Source organism: Hyla sarda, chromosome 4 (assembly GCF_029499605.1).
Source record: "Hyla sarda isolate aHylSar1 chromosome 4, aHylSar1.hap1, whole genome shotgun sequence".
Taxonomy (NCBI): Eukaryota; Metazoa; Chordata; class Amphibia; order Anura; family Hylidae; genus Hyla; species Hyla sarda.
In genome coordinates this window covers 131,072,726-131,093,395 of record NC_079192.1, presented here as the reverse complement: position 1 = coordinate 131,093,395, position 20,670 = coordinate 131,072,726, and the positions used below count along the sequence as shown (strand labels likewise).

Here is a 20,670-nt window from a genome sequence, read left to right as displayed (position 1 = left end):
GTTGCCCATAGCAACCAATCAGATCGCTTCTTTCATTTTGCAGAGTCCTTGTTAGAAATGAAAGAAGCGATCTGATTGGTTGCTATGGGCAACTCAGCAACTTTTCCGCTGGACGGGTTTTGATGAAGCTCGCCTAATATTTTGTTGCTCCTAGATTGTCGAGAGAAGTTTCTATTGAAGGTCATTTAGAGACAGGCAAGTGACAGAACCAGCTCCTACAAAGCTTTTAGATATGGGTTTGTTTGCTCAGGAATCCGCAACGGGCAGGTTTCATCTGCATACAGTGAGGTGAAGGCTTTTGGAGACTGACTTTGGTGTGAAAAGGGGAAGCAATGAAGCCAGTTTTCTCCAAGAAAAACATCAAGTATAGACTGATATTCTGCAGGAATTATAGGATAATACAAGGAAAGGTACAAGTAAAGGTGATCACTACCACGAGTCCTGTGTCATGCTAACAGCAAAGCATCCGGAGACCATGTGTGGGGTGGCTTGAGTACAGAATGGTAGGTAAATATCCTCCAAGAGCAACTTCTCCCAACAATCCAAGAGCAATTGGGTAATGAACAACGCTTTTTACTTGATGGAGATCATGTCACAAGGAAAAGTGATAACTAAGTGGTCCGGTGATCAAAACATTAAAATACTAGGTCCAGGGTCAGGAAACTTTACTCTGCCCCTAGACATCTTATCCCCTATCCAAAGGATAGGTGATAAGATATCTGATCACAGGGGTCTCACAGCTAGGACCCCCGCTATCTCTGTGTAGCACCCGGCGTTCATTTAGAGCGCTGGGTGTGGGTGTCGTGACATCACAGCCACGCCCCTCGTGATGTCACGCCCCCTCAATGCAAGTCTATGGGAGCAGGCGTGGCTGCCATGTCCCCTCTCATAGACTTGCATTGAGGGGGCGTGGTATGACGTCACGAGGGGACGTTTCCATGACGTCACAACTAGAGATGAGCGAACTTACAGTAAATTCGATTCGTCACGAACTTCTCGGCTCGGCAGTTGATGACTCATCCTGCATAAATTAGTTCTTTCCTAGGACTGTATCCACCTTTTCCAGCCCACCGGAGCACCTGAAGGCTGAACTAATTTATGCAGGATAAGTCATCAACTGCCGAGCCGAGAAGTTTGTGACAAATCAAATTTACTGTAAGTTCGCTCATCTCTAGTCACAACCCACGCCGCTTGCTCCAAGCGTTCGGACCAAAATGTACCGAACACTGGTACAGCGGAGTAACCCTTTAAGATCTCAATCCCATTGAGAACCTGTGGTCAATCCTCAAAAAACAAGTGGTCAAAAGAAAACAAAAGCACAGACATTGTGATAAATTCCGAGCACTGAATCGGTAAGAATTGGCTGTGATCAGTCAGGATCTGTCCTAGAAGCTGATATCCAGCATTACAGGGGGAATTGTAGAAGTCTTGAAAAACAAGAAGGGTTTCCAATGTAAATGAACTTTGCATAAACTTGATGTATCTGTAAAAAACAAATGTAAAACTTTTATAATGCTTTTAACTGTACTTCAGTAAGATGAACAATGCAGACTCTAGGCCAGTGTTTTTCAACCAGAGTGCCTCCAGCTGTTGCAAAACTACAACTCCCAGCATGCCCGGACAGCCGTTGGCTGTCCGGGCATGCTGGGAGTTGTAGTTTTGCAACAACTGGAGGCACCCTGGTTGGGAAATACTGCTATAGGCAAAACACATTGGGCATGACGGTGAAGTTCCAGCACATGAAGACTGCTGTTATCTCAATGTATACCTTAGGATGCCCCCAACCTTTATTCCCATAGGGAAACATTAGACTGGACTGGCTGGTGACACTATGGGTGAGCAACCTGTTATTTACTTAGGGGGAGATTATTGTGGGGATTCTCATTGAGATTTCCTCGGCCCCAATCAGTGGTAGGATAGATAGTTGCTGCTATTCCCCCTATTTCATTTGGGAATTTACCACCCAGTTAAAGGACAGCTGCAGCAAAAGACAACTTATCCCCTATCCACAGGATTGGGGATAAGTGTCTGATCGCGGGGGTTGTCCAATCGCTGGGGGTCCAAACGGGGCCCCGCATTGTCGCTCTATGTGAGCGGCTTATGTGCGTAGCGTTGACCTCACAGAGGTCGATGGTACGTCCCCTCTGCATACAGTTCTATGGGAGAGGTGGGGAGGCACGAACGCTGCCTCCCCGCCTCTCCCATAGAAATACATGGAGGAGGCGTGTTGGTCACGACGTCACACTGTGGCCAGCAAGCCTCCTGGCAGATCCGTGGCCCCGTGAAAGTAACCGGTTCATAAGAAACCAACGAGCCGTTTTCTCAGTTCAGTACGGACGCCCTATGGACTGGACATTGTAAACTTTTTACCGGCAAATGATTTTTTTTTGTAATTACTATTTTTTCTTTTCTATCTTTATTATTTGTTTGTGATTTTATTGATTAGTGAATAAAACAGAGTGATTTTAAGCAGTGGCTATGCTCTCTCCTAGTTTTTTTTGTATACAATTAGGACAGTGTTGTAGTATCCTGCAATATGATCATAACTCAAGTGCATCCCGTGTCACTATGTAACCATAAAGTGCCAAGTAAATTGTGATGATACATTACTGGCCTGGACAGGTGCACAGTACCTTTGGTATTGGTGTGTTACAATCATACTGGTGCACAGTACCTTTGGTATTGGTGTGTTACTATCATACTGGTGCACAGTACCTTTGGTACTGGTGTGTTACTATCATACTGGTGCACAGTACCTTTGGTACTGGTGTATTACTATCATACTGGTGCACAGTACCTTTGGTATTGGTGTGTTACTATCATACTGGTGCACAGTACCTTTGGTATTGGTGTGTTACTATCATACTGGTGCACAGTACCTTTGGTATTGGTGTGTTACTATCATACTGGTGCACAGTACCTTTGGTATTGGTGTGTTACTATCATACTGGTGCACAGTACCTTTGGTATTGGTGTGTTACTATCATACTTGTGCACAGTACCTTTGGTATTGGTGTGTTACTATCATACTGGTGCACAGTACCTTTGGTACTGGTGTGTTACTATCATACTGGTGCACAGTACCTTTGGTACTGGTGTGTTACTATCATACTGGTGCACAGTACCTTTGGTATTGGTGCGTTACTATCATACTGGTGCACAGTACCTTTGGTATTGGTGTGTTACTATCATACTTGTGCACAGTACCTTTGGTATTGGTGTGTTACTATCATACTGGTGCACAGTACCTTTGGTATTGGTGTGTTACTATCATACTGGTGCACAGTACCTTTGGTATTGGTGTGTTACTATCATACTGGTGCACAGTACCTTTGGTATTGGTGTGTTACGATCATACTGGTGCACAGTACCTTTGGTATTGGTGTGTTACGATCATACTGGTGCACAGTACCTTTGGTATTGGTGTGTTACTATCATACTGGTGCACAGTACCTTTGGTATTGGTGTGTTACTATCATACTGGTGCACAGTACCTTTGGTATAGGTGTGTTACTATCATACTGGTGCACAGTACCTTTGGTATAGGTGTGTTACTATCATACTGGTGCACAGTACCTTTGGTATTGGTGTGTTACGATCATACTGGTGCACAGTACCTTTGGTATTGGTGTGTTACTATCATACTGGTGCACAGTACCTTTGGTATTGGTGTGTTACTATCATACTGGTGCACAGTACCTTTGGTATAGGTGTGTTACTATCATACTGGTGCACAGTACCTTTGGTATTGGTGTGTTACGATCATACTGGTGCACAGTACCTTTGGTATTGGTGTGTTACTATCATACTGGTGCACAGTACCTTTGGTATTGGTGTGTTACTATCATACTGGTGCACAGTACCTTTGGTATTGGTGTGTTACTATCATACTGGTTCACAGTACCTTTGGTATTGGTGTGTTACTATCATACTGGTGCACAGTACCCTTGGTATTGGTGTGTTACTATCATACTGGTGCACAGTACCTTTGGTATTGGTGTGTTACTATCATACTGGTGCACAGTACCTTTGGTATTGGTGTGTTACTATCATACTGGTGCACAGTACCTTTGGTATTGGTGTGTTACGATCATACTGGAGTAGTTGTCTATAGCAACCAACACTGGGTCTGTTATCTGGTTATTACTATAGTTCCTGCTCCAGTTTTCCTTTGCAGCTGTTTCTATACATCTCTTTCTCATACACGTAATATACTGTTCTATGCAGATTGAGATGTATAAAAAGACGGAAAAAGACAAATATTTCTACACAATCTGATTGTCTGCTATATAGAATATACAAAATAAACAAAAAAATAAAATAAAGAATAAGATATTGGTCTTGCCATAGCAATGAATGACACTGGACATTTCTGACAAAATATAAATATATCTCTGCATATAATTCACATTCAGTATGACATGAAAAGATGACCCGTTAGGTCACTACAGACATCATGGTCGTCTCCTAAATTTTCCCAGGAAATATAGAACCTACAGAATAGTTACCACCTTGAGGAGGAGTTGGAGAAATATGTTTTACAAGAAAAGAGAATTGCAGCAGCACATTGGTCAAAAAATTTAGGCTCTTAGCGCATTTTTTGACCAAAACGTGTCCCCCATCCACCACGGTGCGCTAAGCGCCTCAATTTTTTGACCAATGTGAGCTGCTGCAATCCTCTTTTTTTTGTATACTCTGTATTTGCCACAGCAGCGTGCACCCGTGTATTAGGTTGTTGTGCTGGCTATTTTTCTTTTTGCTTGTTTTGAAATCTGTATTACCCATCTGTGGCTTAGGATTACATTTCTACACATACGCTATAGAGGTCTTCTAAAGATTTATCGTTACACACAGATATTTATATTAGAATATTAAAAGATATATAATAAATGACAGATAGATAATACAGGATAAATGATTAGTGATAATGATTGATATATGAGATAGAAGGGATACTAGAAAATAGATTATATAGATAAATGATAGATAGGCAGACAGACAGAAAAACAGATAGATAAATAGACAGATAGATAGAGAGAGAGACAGATAGATAGCTAGAGAGACAGATATATAGATAAATAGACAGATAGATAGAGAGACAGATAGATAAATAGATAGATAGAGAGACAGATGGATAGATAAATAGACAGATAGATAGAGAGACAGATAGATAGATAGAAAGACAGATAGATAAATAGATAGATAGATAGATAGAGAGACAGATAGATAAATAGATAGATAGAGAGACAGATGGATAGATAAATAGACAGATAGATAAATAGATATGAGATAAATAGACAGATAGATATAGAGACATATAGATAAATAGACAGATAGATAGACATATAGATAGATAGATAGATAGATAGACAGATAAATAGATAGATATGAGATAAATAGACAGATAGATATAGAGACAGATAGATAGATGATAGACAGATAGATAAATAGACAGATAGATAGATATTAGTGTTTCCAAACCAGGGTGCCCCAAGTTGTTGCAAAACTACAACTCCCAGCATGCCTGGAAAGACCAGAGGCACCCTGGTTGGGAAACACTGATAGATGGATAGACAGAAAGATAGATAGATAGATACAAAAAAAATAGGTATTTTGTTTCTGTATTTAGATAGATAAAATAGAGTAAAATAGTTGATATATGATTAGAAATGATATATACAGTATATAGATAATATAGATAGATGATTGATAAATAAATAAATACAAATACAGTATATATATATATATATATATATATATATATATATGACAGATATGTAGAGTTGATATATGCTTAGAAATGATAGATGTAGTAGACAGCCAGATAATAAATAGATGATATATATAGACAGAGATGCAGACTTTTTGTTTACACCCAGGTGGGCAATGCCCCCTCCTCCCCCCCCCGGGGTCTCCTACCCGCAGGTACATATCTCGCAGATACACTTGCGCGTCATGTCGCCGGGGCTGCGGGCACTCGGAGCGGGTCACAGAGCTGCTGCAGTCACGACTCTCGGTGTGGGAGCTGGGTAACTAAGCAAGCGGGCGGTCACTTAGTAACAGCTGAGCGTCCTGTCAACAGCGCGGGTGCTGCGCCCTGACGTCACACGCAAAGAGATCCAGAGCATGCGCAGTACGGAGTGACTTCCGGGTATGTGCTGCACATGCTGGAGCGGTGTTGTTGTCAGTGAGTGTGTGCCGGTGAGTGTCTGTATTATCTGTGCACTGTCCTATGATAAACCATCGGGCCGTCAGATTCTCAGTTCAGTACGGACGCCCTATGCACTGGACAATGTAAACTTTCACATAAGTCAGTGCAGGCTTCTAAACCTATCCTCCTCCAGGGCCAGCCCAGCATGTCAGGACAGGGAGAGGTGCGGGTCAGGGCCCAGAGAGGCAGGTGTGACTGCGCCTCTGACTGACTGCTATTGTCTCTGTATTCAACCACATAACATCTAGGGCAGTGGTCTGCAACCTGCAGACCTCCAGATGTTGCAAAACTACAACTCCCAGCATGCCCGGACAGCCAACGGCTGTCTGGGCATGCTGGGAGTTGTAGTTTTGCAACATCTGGAGTTCAGCAGGTTGAAGACCACTGATCTAGGGGAAGAGTGGTGCAGTTGCCCATAGCAACCAATCAGATTGCTTCTTTCATTTTTCCCAAGCCTCTTAAAATAAAAGAAGCAATCTGGTTGCTATGGGCAACTGCGCCACTCTTCCTCTGCACAGGTTTTGATAAATCCCCCCCTCTAAAGTATCTGAAAAAGTAACTAAAATGTTGTTTTGGAAAAGTCAAACAATTGCTATGGGCTGCTGCGGGGGATATGAAGGGTTAATATAAGCGGTAGGTCACATGATTCTGTTCTGTTCGCTGACTGTGTCTTCTGGTGCTTAGGTGAGACAACATGGGGCTGGCGATCTTGGAGAAGATAGTTGCCCTACAGAAGAAGGCCGCCAACATCCGCAATATTTGTATACTGGCCCATGTGGATCATGGTAAGTGACACTTCCATATGATGCCTCTGGTCATCATTCATGTTCGCACTATCCCTGTCCCACTGTTTTCAGTGGGATAGTTTACACTTAGGAGGAGAAAAACCGTATATTAAAACTCTCATTCCTCTGAAGTGGCACAGCTGTTCATTGTTCTTCATAGATGGATGTGGTAGGGATCTGTCAGTCTTTCATGCTGCCCATGGTTCAGGCAGCATGCATCTAGCAGTGACAGGTTCCCTTTACTGATGACCGTTTTCTAGCAGTCCGTTGTGACCTGATACTGTATTTTTACTGGGTTGTAGAATAACAGCTGTATAGGGTGCAGCCTTGGGTCTGGCAGGCAGAGACCACCACAAGGAAGGGGAGAAATAGGAGGGTACTGTCTCTGCCTCCCCGTTTGCTCTTTACAAGTATTTGTTTAGCACTATAGGGAGGATTTATCAAGATAGTTAGAAAGCTTTTTAACCCCTTAAGGACGCAGGACGTAAATGTATGTCCTGGTGCGGTGGTACTTAACACACCAGGACGTACATTTACGTCCTGTGCATAACGGCGGGCATCGAAGCGATGCCCGTGTCATGCGCGGCTGATCCCGGCTGCTGATCGCAGCCAGGGACCCGCCGGCAATGGCCGACGGCCGCGATCTCGCGGCATCCGCCATTAACCCCTCAGGTGCCGGGATCAATACAGATCCCGGCATCTGCGGCAGTGCGCAATTTCAATGAATGATTGGATCGCCCGCAGCGCTGCTGCGGGGATCCGATCATTCAGAACGCCACACGGAGGTCCCCTCACCTTCCTCCTTCCGGCTCCCGGTGTCTCCTGCTCTGAGATCGAGCAGACCAGAGCATAAGATGACCGATAACACTGATCTGTTCTATGTCCTATACATAGAACAGATCAGTACAGTGGTCCCTCAACATATGATATTAATTGGTTCCAGGAGAACCATCATATGTTGAAACCATCATATGTCGAGTACATATGTCTATGTAAAAATGGTAATTGGTTCTGGGGCCTTGGAACCATTGTATGTTGAATACATATCTCTATGGGAAACTGCCAATTTGTTCTGGGATGACCATTGTATGTGGTGTGTATGGGGAGTGTTTAACAAACCAGGGTGCCTTCAGCCGTTGCACAACTACAACTCCCAGCATGCATGTACAGCCATTGACTGTATGGGCATGCAAGGAGTTATAGTTTTGCAACAGCTGGAGGCACACTGATAGGGAAACATTGATGTATGGGGTGTATAGTGTGTATATGTATTGTATGTGATGTGTGACATTGCATACAGTACTGTACAGTTCTTTAAATACCTTCAGGGGGGACAGAATGTCCTCCATTATGATCCTGCCGACTACAGCTCTATAGGAAAGGAAGGGGAGGGCAGCCAGCAGCTCATTGGATGCCTGCAGCAAGATGCTGCAGGCTATTGGCTATGGCTGCACTGGGGGGGGGGGCTTACACGGAGCTCACAGTGGAAGCCTGTATGAGTTAGCAGGACAGCATGTGAGTAACAGGAGGCAGAACGGGGCAAACGGGGCACATTAAACAACTATCTGTCAGATGCTGAAGTTGTCAGCGCTGTCAGATAGCTGTTTGTACGATGGCCCCGACACACAGCAGCATCATATGTCGAGGCTGCCTTCAACATACGATGGGCTCTGAGAGGCCATCATATGTTGAAATGATCATATGTCGAGGCCATCATAAGTCGAGGGGTCACTGTATTAGCAATCATGGTATTGCTATGAATAGTCCCCTATGGGGACTATTCAAGTGTAAAAAAAAAAATGTTAAAAAATGTAAAAGTAAAAGTAAAAAAAAGTGAAAAATCCCCTCCCCCCAATAAAAAAGTAAAACGTCTGTTTTTTCCTATTTTACCCCCAAAAAGCGTAAACAATAAATTTAATAGACATATTTGGTATCGCCGCGTGCGTAAATGTCCGAACTATTACAATAAAATGTTAATGATCCCGTACGGTGAACGGCGTGAACGTAAAAAAAAAAGTCCAAAATTGCTACTTTTTTTATACATTTTATAAAAAATAAAAATTGTAAAAAATGTATTTTGGCACAAAAAATTAGCCCTCATACCGCCGCTTATACGGAAAAATAAAAAAGTTAGAGGTCATTAAAATAAAGGGATTATAAACGTACTAATTTGGTTAAAAAGTTAGTGATTTTTTTTAAGCGCAACAATAATAGAAAAGTATGTAATAATGGGTATCATTTTAATCGTATTGACCCTCAGAATAAAGAACACATGTCATTTTTACCGTAAATTGTACGACGTGAAAACGAAACCTTCCAAAATTAGCAAAATTGCGTTTTTCTTTTTAATTTTCCCACAAAAAGTGTGTTTTGGTTGCGCTATATATTTTATGATATAATGAGTTATGTCATTACAAAGGACAACTGGTCGGGCAAAAAACAAGCCCTCATACTAGTCTGTGGATGAAAATATAAAAGAGTTATGATTTTTAGAAGGCGAGGAGGAAAAAATGAAAACGTAAAAATTAAATTGTCCGAGTCCTTAAGGCCAAAATGGGCTGAGTCCTTAAGGGGTTAAACAGCTTTTTTCTCTGTTGCACAAAATACCACATGGGCAACTTTTTGTGACAATTGATTTAGAAACGTTTCCATGATTTTTACCCATTTAGAGCAGTGGTCCCTGATTTACTAAGTGCGTCTTTTTGCAGAATGTCGCAAAATTGTCGCACAATCCCAGAAATAGACGGTTTCTCAGGTCACTTCAGCCCTGTCCTCTTCTGTGTGACTTTTGAGTCAGGGTTTATGCGACTTTTCACACAAAAGCCGCACGTCCGCTCAAAATCTGCGACTTTTTTAGAAGTTGCATCAGCGAAATTTATAAAAGTCTGTTCGCCGTTTGATAAATTTGGCACAAGTCCGGAACTTTTGTGCTCCAAAACGGTTAAGAATTCACACCACTCTTTGTAAATGCCCTCCTATGTGTGCATAGGTTCCAGGGATCACATGATTGTCGACCGAATGATCACACCAACTTACTGCTGGATTGAAGCTGCATGTCCCTGACAGTGACAGTTGTTGCTTGTCAGCGCTGTTTTCCCCTGTTACTGGTGACACTATGGCAGCTCCTAATTTAGTAATAATAAAAAAAATACCCTGCATTCATACACAAAGCCTACCTTAACATAAGGCAAGCTGGGAGAAACAGGGATCGGCAACTTCCGCTCTCGACACAGATATCTCGGCTTCACTATTCCAACAGCAGCAGGAGACAGTTACGGACCCACTATGTGAAAATCTTCCCGTGAAGAAACAGTTCATGCAATGCAATCAAAGAAGAGAAACCGAGGGAGCACTCACTGCGCAGGGATGACATCAAGTGGTAACTTTATTCTTAAGTTTCAGTGCGGTGTGTGCGCATCATGGCGCGGGAAGCAGCTGTTCACCGTCCATGTTCGAGAGCTCCTGGCGTCCCGCTCCATGATGCGCACACACCGCACTGAAACTTAAGAATAAAGTTACCACTTGATGTCATCCCTGCGCAGCGAGTGCTCCCTCTGTTTCTCTTCTTTGATTGCATTACCTTAACATAACCTCATCTAGGGCAGGTACATTATCAAAATATCCAACTTATTGTTACAGTAGAAATTTTTTTTATTTCAGGGTTATTATTTTACCTTAATTAAAAAATGGAATTGAATGTAAAAACATTTAATTTTTACTTTCTCCATATAGGCCCATTGTTGCTTAGTAACACAACAGTGAAAAGAAATGGCCTTATGTGTCATAACAAGTAAAATCAGATACGTTATACTGAAAAATAAGGTCTAGAATACATCAAAGGCAAAAGGATTAAAGGAAAAGGGTAATCCTGTTCACCCACACTAAACCCAATTCACGGGGTTATAGTGTGGGTGGACAGGAGACTGATGAGAGGTTACTGAATGCTATACATAGCTGCAGACTGGAGATCTGCTTACATCTTCCGTGAATTTGGGCGCTGGAATTTGAATATTCATTGTCGCTGGTCACGTGAGCGCTATTGCCGGGGAATAGGATGACCATTTTACTTTAACATTCACCTCCTGAACTCAATAGAACAGTAAAATAAGCTCAAAACTTGGCAGATATGTTGTTACATCAGAGCTTGGTGCAGCCACTAATGCCAGTGTGAATTCCGCCTTAGAAGTCATGCTATTAATATGCTATTTTAACTTTTTATTTTTTTATCCATAGGGAAAACTACTTTAGCAGACTGTCTTATATCCAGCAATGGGATCATCTCGAATAGATTAGCAGGGAAGGTAACATTTATTCTCTTTTATTATTTTTAAGAGATCAAATCTTTTTTTGTCCTGCCCGTTGTAACTTCTGATTACCATTACAGTTGCGTTATATGGATAGTCGAGAAGATGAGCAAGTACGAGGAATCACCATGAAATCCAGCGCTATATCCCTGCAGTATAAAGATGGTACTGGTGTCTGTCCTGTATATAGTGTCCATTCTTCTCTGTAGAACTCTGTGCCAATGTCCACTTTGTTTTCTCTTCTTTTATTGTGTACAGCTCTATGGAAGGAAAGATTGCTCTATGCTACATTATTTATTGTCTGACAAGTGACATCCGAAGGCACCCCTCCCCCCCCCCACACACAAAATCCTATGTACCCCTGTTCTCTGTCAGGTTTCTCTGGATTACAACCCCCTTATAGAAATACTCCATTTAGGCAGTATAGATGATGCACTTAACTTATGGAGCCCACCCAATAGGTTCAATTGCTATACATAACCCAGGTATTTCTATTTTAGGAACAATGGTCCACCAACCCCCATCCTGCCCAGTGAGGTGGCTGCTGCTTGCTATGTCTGAATGAATAGAAAGATGGTGGCACATGTGTGAGGCTCCCTCCTTTTAAAGGAGTTCTCTAAGCTAAAACTTTTAACCCCCGCTGTGTCCGGGCTGTAAAACTATACATAATAAACTTTCACTTACCTGCCTATGATCCCCCGTTGTTCCGATATCGCCGTCCCGTTCTCCGGTCCCGGTCTCTTGCACTACCTGCGGGTCGGTGACTTCACTCTGCGCTCAGCCTATCAGCGGCCACAGCAATGTCCCGTCACGGCCGCTGATAGGCTGAGCGCAGAGTGAAGTCACTGACCCGAAGGAAGAGGAAGCTGACAGGGACCGGAGCACGGGCGGCGATAAAGGAACAGGGGATCGTAGGCAGGTAAGTGAAAGTTTATTATGTATAGTTTTACAGCCTGGGCACAGCGGGGGATAAAAGATTTCAGTTGGAGAACTCCTTTAACTTCTTATGAAGACACAGAAACAACCAAACATGTCTTTAGATGTGGATGGAGAGACCTTTGTGCATGGCCACTTCTACATTAAAGGGGTACTCCGGCGCCGAAAGACATCTTATCCCCTATCCAAAGGATAGGGGATAAGATGCCTGACCGCTGGGGACCCCCGTGATCTTCCATCCCGCACCCTGTTAGCATCAGCCCCCGGAGCGTGCTCGCTCCGGGTCTGATTACTAGCGATCACAGGGACGGAGCATAGTGATGTCACGGCTCCACCCCCGTGTGACGTCATGCTCCGCCCCCTCAATGCAAGCTTACGGAGGGGGCGTCACGCCCCCCCCCCCCCCCATATGCTTGTATTGAGGGGGCGGAGCCGTGACGTCACTATGCTCCGTCCCTGTGATCGCCAGTAATCAGAACACACTTCGGGGGCTGATGCTAACTGGGTGCGGCGTGGAAGATTTAATTTTCCCTCTGACTGCAACATTAGATGGCTGTCTTTTAAGATGAACAAGGAGTCGGGGGAACTCCTATTGTGGAGTATATCAAAGACCAATACAAAGATCTCTCAACCTGTTTATAACAAGGATACAGTCACTGCTTTAAGAGGAAAGAAGGTTTATTTACCAATAAAGAGGGGGATTCTTTGCTGTAAGAGCAGTAAGACTATTGAACTCTGTCATGGTAAACTCGCTCAAGAGTCCAAATAGGGCCTGGATAGACTCTGTGGGGGAGATTTATCAAAACCTGTCCAGAGAAAAGTTGCTGAGTTGCCCATAGCAACCAATCAGATCGCTTCTTTCATTTTTAACAAGTCCTCTGCAAAATGAAAGAAGTGATCTGATTGGTTGCTATGGGCAACTTTCCCTCTGGACAGGTTTTGATAAATCTCCCCCTGTGAGTGTAATATTATGGTCACTAGGTTTTTGCGGATATGATGTTGATCTAGGGATTTATTATCAATGCCAGATTTGGAGCATTTTTGACTAATATAAGAAAATGGGATGCTGTCCAATGTTTTCTTGTCTTCCTCTGGATCAACATTGCAGGATCTCATACTGAGCTGGATAGATATAGGTCATTTTTTTTCAGCTTTACAAATACTGAAGAAGATTTATCAAAGCCAGTGTAGAGGAAAAGTGGTGCAGTTGCCCATAGCAACCAATCTACATTGCCTCTAATTGGTTGCTACGGGCAACTGCACCACACTTTCTCTTCACAGGTTTTGATACCCCCCCCCCCACTGTTTCCATGTCACTAGCTTCATCATGTTCGTACATGTTTTTCAGCCAGGCTTTTTGGAAATGAGTTGTTTTAAATATTGATCTTATATTTTCAGGGAATGAAGAGTATCTAGTCAACCTCATAGATTCCCCGGGTCATGTTGATTTCTCCTCTGAGGTTTCAACAGCTGTGCGACTCTGTGATGGAGCGATTATTGTGGTCGATGCTGTAGAAGGTGTCTGTCCTCAGGTAAATACTGACTTAATACATTGCTCAAAAAAATAAAGGGAACACTTAAACAACACAATGTAACTCCAAGTCAATCACACTTCTGTGAAATCACACTGTCCACTCAGGAAGCAACACTGATTGACAATCAATTTCACATGCTGTTGTGCAAATGGAACAGACAACAGGTGGAAATTATAGGCAATTAGCAAGACACTCCCAATAAAGGAGTGGTTCTTCAGTTGGTGACCACAGACCACTTCTCAGTTTCTATGCTTTGTGGCTGATGTTTTGGCCCCTTTGAATGCTGGCGGCGCATTCACTCTAGTGGTAACATGAGATGGAGTCTACAACCCACACAAGTGGCTCAGGTAGAGCAGCTCTTCCAGGATGGCACATCAGAGTGAGCTGTGGCAAAAAGGTTTGCTGTGTCTGTCAGCGTAGTGTCCAGAGCATGGAGGCGCTACCAGGAGACAGGCCAGTACATCAGGAGACGAGGAGGCGGCTGTAGGAGGGCAACAACCCAGCAGCAGGACTGCTACCTCCGCCTGTGCAAGGAGATGCAGGAGGAGCACTGCCAGAGCCCTGCAAAATGACCTCCAGCAGGCCACAAATGTGCATGTGTCCACTCAAATGGACTCCATAAGGGTGGTATGAGGGCCCGACATCCACAGGTGGGGTTGTGCTTACAGCCCAACACCGTGCAGGATGTTTGCCATTTGCCAGAGAACACAAAGATTGGCAAATTCGCCACTGGTGCCCTGTGTTCTTCACAGATGAAAGCTGGTTCACACTGAGCACATGTCACAAACGTGACAGAGTCTAGAGATGCTGTGGAGAACGTTCTGCTGCCTGTAACATCCTCCAGCATGATCGGTTTGGTGGTGGGTCAGTAATAGTGTAGGGTGGCATTTCTTTGGGGGGCCACCCAGCCCTCCATGTACTTGCCAGAGGTAGCCTGACTGCCATTTGGAACAGAGATGAGATCCTCAGACCCCTTGTGAGACCATATGCTGGTGCGGTTGGCCCTGGGTTCCTCCTAATGAGAGACAATGCTAGACCTCATGTGGCTGGAGTGTGTCAGCAGTTCCTGCAAGAGGAAGGCATTGATGCTATGGACTGGCCCGCCCGTTCCCCAGACCTGAATCCGACTGAGCACATCTGGGACATCATGTCTCGCTCCATCCACCAACGCCACGTTGCACCACTGACTGTCCAGGAGTTGGCAGATGCTTTAGTCCAGGTCTGGGAGGACATCCCTCAGGAGCCATTCAACACCTCATCAGGAGCATGCCCAGGCATTGTAGGGAGGTCATACGGGCATGTGGAGGCCACACACACTACTGAGCCTCATTTTGACTTGTTTTAAGGACATTACATCAAAGTTGGATCAGCCTGTAGTGTGGTTTTCCACTTTGATTTTGAGTGTGACTCCATATCCAGACCTCTATGGGTCGATAAATTTGATTTCCATTGATAATTTTTGTGTGATTTTGTTGTCAGCATATTCAACTATGTAAAGACAAAAGTATTTCCTACGATTAGTTCATTCATTCAGATCTAGAATGTGTTATCTTAGTGTTCCCTTCATTTTTTTGAGCAGTGTATATTGCTATATAGTGGCATACATTACAGTAGTGTTTCCCAACCAGAGTGCCTCCAGATGTTGCAAAACTACAACTCCCAGCATGCCTGGACAGCCAAAGGCTGTCCAGGCATGCTAGGAGTTTTAGTTTTGAAACACCTGGAGGCACCCTGGTTGGGAAACACTGCCTTAGAGCCTGATGTATACTTCTGATGGAAGGCTTAGATAAGATATTAACTGAGCCTTATTTAATGGTTACTCTTTTATTCTCCCATTATGCCTGGGCTGCCGCATTAAAAAAAATATAAAAATAAATAAACCTTAACTAACTTTCCGCCACTCCTCTGATGCTGCTGGAATCGCTCTCCTGTCTTCTTGTTTAGTCTTTTTCCTGCTTTTGGGGCCAACACCTCACACTGCCACTCAGCTAATCACTGTCCACAGTCCTACCTCGGCCAGTCATAGGCTGTGCGGCAGTGTGATACATTGAGCCCTAGCCCTGGTGTTTTTCCTGGTGCCCAGTGCCAATACATCACACTGCTGCTCAGTCTATCACCTGCCAAGGGGGGACATCACTGCAGCCAGTGATTAGCTGAGCAGCAATGTGACATGTCAAGTAAAAAAAAACAGGAAGAAAACGGCACTGGAGGGTGAGACAACAATACCAGCCTGCTACGGGACGTTGAAGTGAGCTTGTTTCAAAGTCTATGAGTAATAACTGCTAACAGCAGCCAGGACTCAATGGTAATTGCGGACATTGGCTAACATGCCAGTATCTGGCATTAACCCTTTAGATCCAATGATCAAAGTAGATTGCACCATGCCTTTCACCAGTCCTTTAGGGGGCTCATTAGGACCTCTGCAGCGCGTTCACAGGATCCTAATCAGCTGACTTACCTTCCTCCGTACTGTTTAATCTTTATTCTGCTTTAGCAGGCTGGCGAAGCAGTGCCAATAACAGTGATCAATGTGAATAGGCGCCTACCCTAATACGACTTGAATCACCCCCATTTTCCAAATAAAAATAATGTAAACCAAAAAAAACAAATTTGGTATAACTGCATGCAGAAATGTCTGAACTATTAAAATATAATGTTAAAAATGTGCATGGTAAACGGCATAGACTGAAAAAAAAATACTAAAGTCTGGAACTGTAGATTATTGATCTTGTCATATATCAGAAAAAAATGAATAAAATGCGATCAAAAAGTCTAAACAAAAATTGCACCAATAACTACAGATCACAGTGCAAAAAATTCGCTCTCATACAGCCCCATATGATTTTTTATTTTTTTATTTAAATCGGCCAAGTGTAGCATGGTGCATTATCTTGCAGAAATGGTACACTGCAATTAGTGAAATTCTGTTGCCATGAAACGGTGTGCTAAATCTGCAACAATGTATCGGTATGTAATATGAGAATGTCACAAGACCTGCTATTTTTGGGAAGCCCTGACTGATCATCACAGATTGACCCTTCACAAAGTCATTCAGATCCTTACGCTTGAACATTTTCATTTTTCCAACACATTTGGGGAGATTTATTAAAACCTTTTGTAGACGAAGATTGTGGCAGAGGCCAAAAACAAAGGAATGTTTTGATAAATCTCCAATTGTCTACAAGAACTGTTCACTTGCTGTCTAGTACATACAGGCAGCAATTAAACTGGACTTCCATTAGAACTAGACTCCTAGTTGGAGATCAATATATGAGTGAAGAGCATAACCTCGTGCTTCTCCCCCTGTTGTTCTTACAATTGGTGGGGGTATTGGCACTGAAACCCCCCAACTGATTAAAACTGACATGTCTCTGTGAGACATCGAAAGTCTATTTATTTATTTTTTTGGTGCAAATATAATATGTTGCTCATTCAAAGCTCCATCATTTTGGCACAAAGTAAATGCGGGCCAATGAGTAAAAAAAAAAAAAAAAAAAAACAAGAAAAAAAAAAACTTTAATATACTAAAATGCTAAACATGACATTTGGTAAATATAAAATATATACACACTGGGTGTAATGGAGCCATACCTGTACTTTGAAATGCTGCAACTTGGAACTGTAATCTCAGCCAGGACAGTGTTCTTGGTGGTAGTGGACAGACAGAAGCAAAAAAAGGTCTAAACAAACAGTCCAGGGGAAACATTGTATCCATAGTAATCAAGGCTTGAGTTGTAGCTATGGGTAGTCCATTGAGGTGGTTTACAACAATGTTAGTGAGAATGAGTTATCTGAACTCTTGATGCTAAAAAAATGAAATAAACAATCAAATAAGAAATAATATATCTCTATTAATCTATTTAAAAGTAAAGTATGAAGATGAAGTATATATTTACATGTATATTTAGAAAAAAGTTAAATACACACACATTAGTGTTTTAAATTGTTATTTTGGCTTAATTTTGATTTATGGTTTTATTGTTTAATGTATGGGTTCAGGGGTGTGGAAACTTTATAAAAAAACTACTTGTCCACGGGACTAAAATGGAGCAAAATCTACTTGTCCCTCATGACGATCCACTTGTCTGGCCAATTTTCGCTTTTATGCTCTAATTTTTTCCTCCTCGCCCTATAATAGCCATAACTACCTACTATAATGACACCTTTTAATTTTTTAATAACATATTCTCTGAACCAAAAATAAAATAAAATATATATATATATTTAGGGCAGTGAAATTGAAATAGTAAAAGATAATTTAGCAGATTTGGTGGTTTTCTTTTCTACGCCATTTACCTTGTGGTTGAGATAACATGTTAGTTTTATACTTTAGGCCGCCTAATTACAGTGATACCAGATTTGTATCGTTTACGTCATGTTTTACTAATTCTGAACTTTTTCAAATTTTTTAATTTTTCAAACTTTTATTAAAACTTTTTTTTAACACTTTATTACACTTATATGAGGAATCATTAGATTCCTCAGACAGATGAATAGAGATCTATTGAACTCTATTAATGTGTGTGCTCTGTGATCCATTGATAGAGCCTAGTCCAGCCAGGTTCTATCAATGACAGAGCGGGACAGGAGGAAGCAGAGGTAAGTCCTCCGGCTATCTCTATAGTGGATCGCCCCCCCTGCGATAGTTCTGCGGGTGGGCGATCCACCCCACTAGCCCACCAGGGAGCATTCACATGTCCCTTTTAGACACCACTGTCAGCTTTGACAGCGGCGATCTAAATGGTTAATAGCCAGCCGCTGCGATCGCCGCATGCTGGCTATTAGCGGCGGCCCCCGGCTACTGAGAACAGCCGGGGGCTGCAGAGTTTGGAGCAGGCAGGAATCCCGAGCCCGCTCCATACATACTGCAGAGCGCCGCAAGCATCTCCCCGTGCAGACGGGCCTCCTCCCCTCAGCTCTCCGAAGCTACAGCTGGGGAGAGTGAAGGCAGAGGACGCAGGTCTGCACGGGGAGCAAGAAGCCACGCCCCCTTATCTCCCCCCGCACGTCTGCAGAGCAGGGGAGAGAAGACAAATACACAGCTTCTCATCTCCCCTGCTCTGCTTCCGAGGACACAGGCTGCAGAGTATGGAGCGGGCAGGAGTCGGCAGCCCGCTCCATACAGACTGCAGATGTTCGGGCGACTTGTCAGGTCCGGCCCTGCTTGCCCGAAGCCGGGCTAAGGGCTGGACAAATTCACCTGCCCGGTGCCCGGAACTGCTTGTCCCGGGCGTCGGGCGATAGGAATTCCACATCCCTGTGTGTTCGATTAAGACTCTTTCTCTGTTGCCTCCTATAAGTTAGTTAATTTTTATGAATTGTTTTTTATCGTCTTCTCATTTTGCAGACACAAGCCGTTTTACGTCAGGCCTGGTTGGAGAATATCCGGCCAGTTCTAGTGATTAATAAAATCGATCGATTAATAGTGGAGCTGAAGATTTCCGCCCAAGAAGCATATGTACATCTGCAGAAAATACTGGAGCAGGTAACGGCAATGTACTGTACTTATGTAAAACAAGTGTGTCATTTGTCAGCAGGCTCTCCTAAATGTCTTCCTTACCATCTGTGTTGCCATCTTTCAGGTGAACGCTGTGACTGGGAGTCTCTTTACCTCCAAGGTACTGGAAGAGAGAGCTGAAAAAGACACCACATCTGAGACAATGGATGGAGAGCAGGTCTATGACTGGAGTGCAGGCTTGGAAGAGACAGATGATTCGCATCTGTATTTCTCCCCAGATCAGGGCAATGTGGTGTTCGCTAGTGCCATAGATGGCTGGGGGTTTACGTAAGCAGTTTTATTTTTTTATTTTTACATTATTTTAATATCCTTGTGATTTCTGCCTCTGCTGCAACCTCTAGAATCAGAGAATAACCCTTATCCTATCAGCTCAGCCTCTTAGATGTCATGATCAATAGTGACCACAGCATCAAAAATGACGGTTTAAAGGAAATGTCATCAGAAATGTACCTATTTTAAATCGTTTCATGTTAACCTTATTTTATTTTTTTAATTTAATTAAATTTTATTTTATTTTACTACTATTCTATTTTTAAAACAATTTCCCAAATATTGCTGTTTTCATTCTGGCCCTTAAACCTAAAACTAAGCTGAGACTTCCTGAAGCTTTGCGATAAGGAAGAGTATGCTGGTGAATTACAGTGAAATATGACAACAGTATATAGATGAGACAACACTGATTTTTCCCATGTCACCTGTCACTGATTTTTGGAAAGGTTACGGAGAATGCCCAGCAATGTTTCCAATTCATGTAAATGAGACAGCACTTGTCTATTGTTTGTCTATGGGAATTACTGTAAAGCATATATCTAAATCAGGAGTGACACCCCTGACGTTGCACCCTAAGAGCTGAGCAGGAGGATGTCATTTGTCAGGCGCTTGCACCTGAGCCAGCTGTGTAATTGGACAGAAAAACACAGGCCATGTAAGTGATTTATAGATGAGATGAAGTGATACAGGAGGTGATGTAGTAGGATGGATAAAATGGCTCAGGGGGTAGCAGTCACATGTGGAATGCTGATACTTAAAGGGGTACTCTGTCCCTAGACATCTTTATCCCCTATCCAAAGGATAGGGGATAAGATTTATGATCTTAGCTGTGGCAACCGTGACCTGCGATCTCGGCTGCGGCACCCCAGACGTCCGGTGCACGGAGCGAACTTCGATCTGTGCCGGATGACTAACGATGCAGGGCGGAGGCTCGTGACCTCACGGTCACGCCCCGCTCCTGATGTCACGGCCATATCCCCTCAATGCAAGTCTATGGGTGGGGGCATGACTGCTGTCACGTCCCCTCCTGTAGACTTTTGGGGGGGCTTGATTGTGATGTCACAAGCGGGGCGCGGCCGTGATGTCACAAGCCTGCGGCACTGCACCCAAT

General features: G+C 43.3%; 2 protein-coding genes across 5 annotated transcripts in view; one reads left to right on the top strand and one right to left on the bottom strand.

Moving 5' to 3' along the window:
* Nucleotides 1-6,101, bottom strand: part of SAXO2 (stabilizer of axonemal microtubules 2) — a 29,464-nt gene extending 23,363 nt beyond the window's left edge. Inside the window, exon 1 of the mRNA XM_056572140.1 lies at nucleotides 5,920-6,101. Coding sequence (XP_056428115.1) covers nucleotides 5,920-5,957 — 38 coding nt within the window. The 5' untranslated portion in view covers nucleotides 5,958-6,101. The remainder of the gene's footprint in view (nucleotides 1-5,919) is intronic.
* Nucleotides 1-20,670, top strand: part of EFL1 (elongation factor like GTPase 1) — a 342,928-nt gene that overhangs the window by 7,245 nt on the left and 315,013 nt on the right. The window contains exons 1-7 of one of the 4 annotated variants that reach the window (XM_056572135.1): nucleotides 6,077-6,201; nucleotides 6,896-6,996; nucleotides 11,230-11,297; nucleotides 11,381-11,465; nucleotides 13,635-13,768; nucleotides 19,119-19,256; nucleotides 19,354-19,556. In XM_056572135.1, coding sequence (XP_056428110.1) covers nucleotides 6,906-6,996; nucleotides 11,230-11,297; nucleotides 11,381-11,465; nucleotides 13,635-13,768; nucleotides 19,119-19,256; nucleotides 19,354-19,556 — 719 coding nt within the window. In that variant the 5' untranslated portion in view covers nucleotides 6,077-6,201; nucleotides 6,896-6,905. Of the gene's footprint in view, nucleotides 1-6,076; nucleotides 6,202-6,895; nucleotides 6,997-11,229; nucleotides 11,298-11,380; nucleotides 11,466-12,729; nucleotides 12,947-13,284; nucleotides 13,373-13,634; nucleotides 13,769-19,118; nucleotides 19,257-19,353; nucleotides 19,557-20,670 lie in introns of those variants that run through there. The other 3 variants (XM_056572137.1, XM_056572138.1, XM_056572139.1) reach the window with 3 other exon arrangements.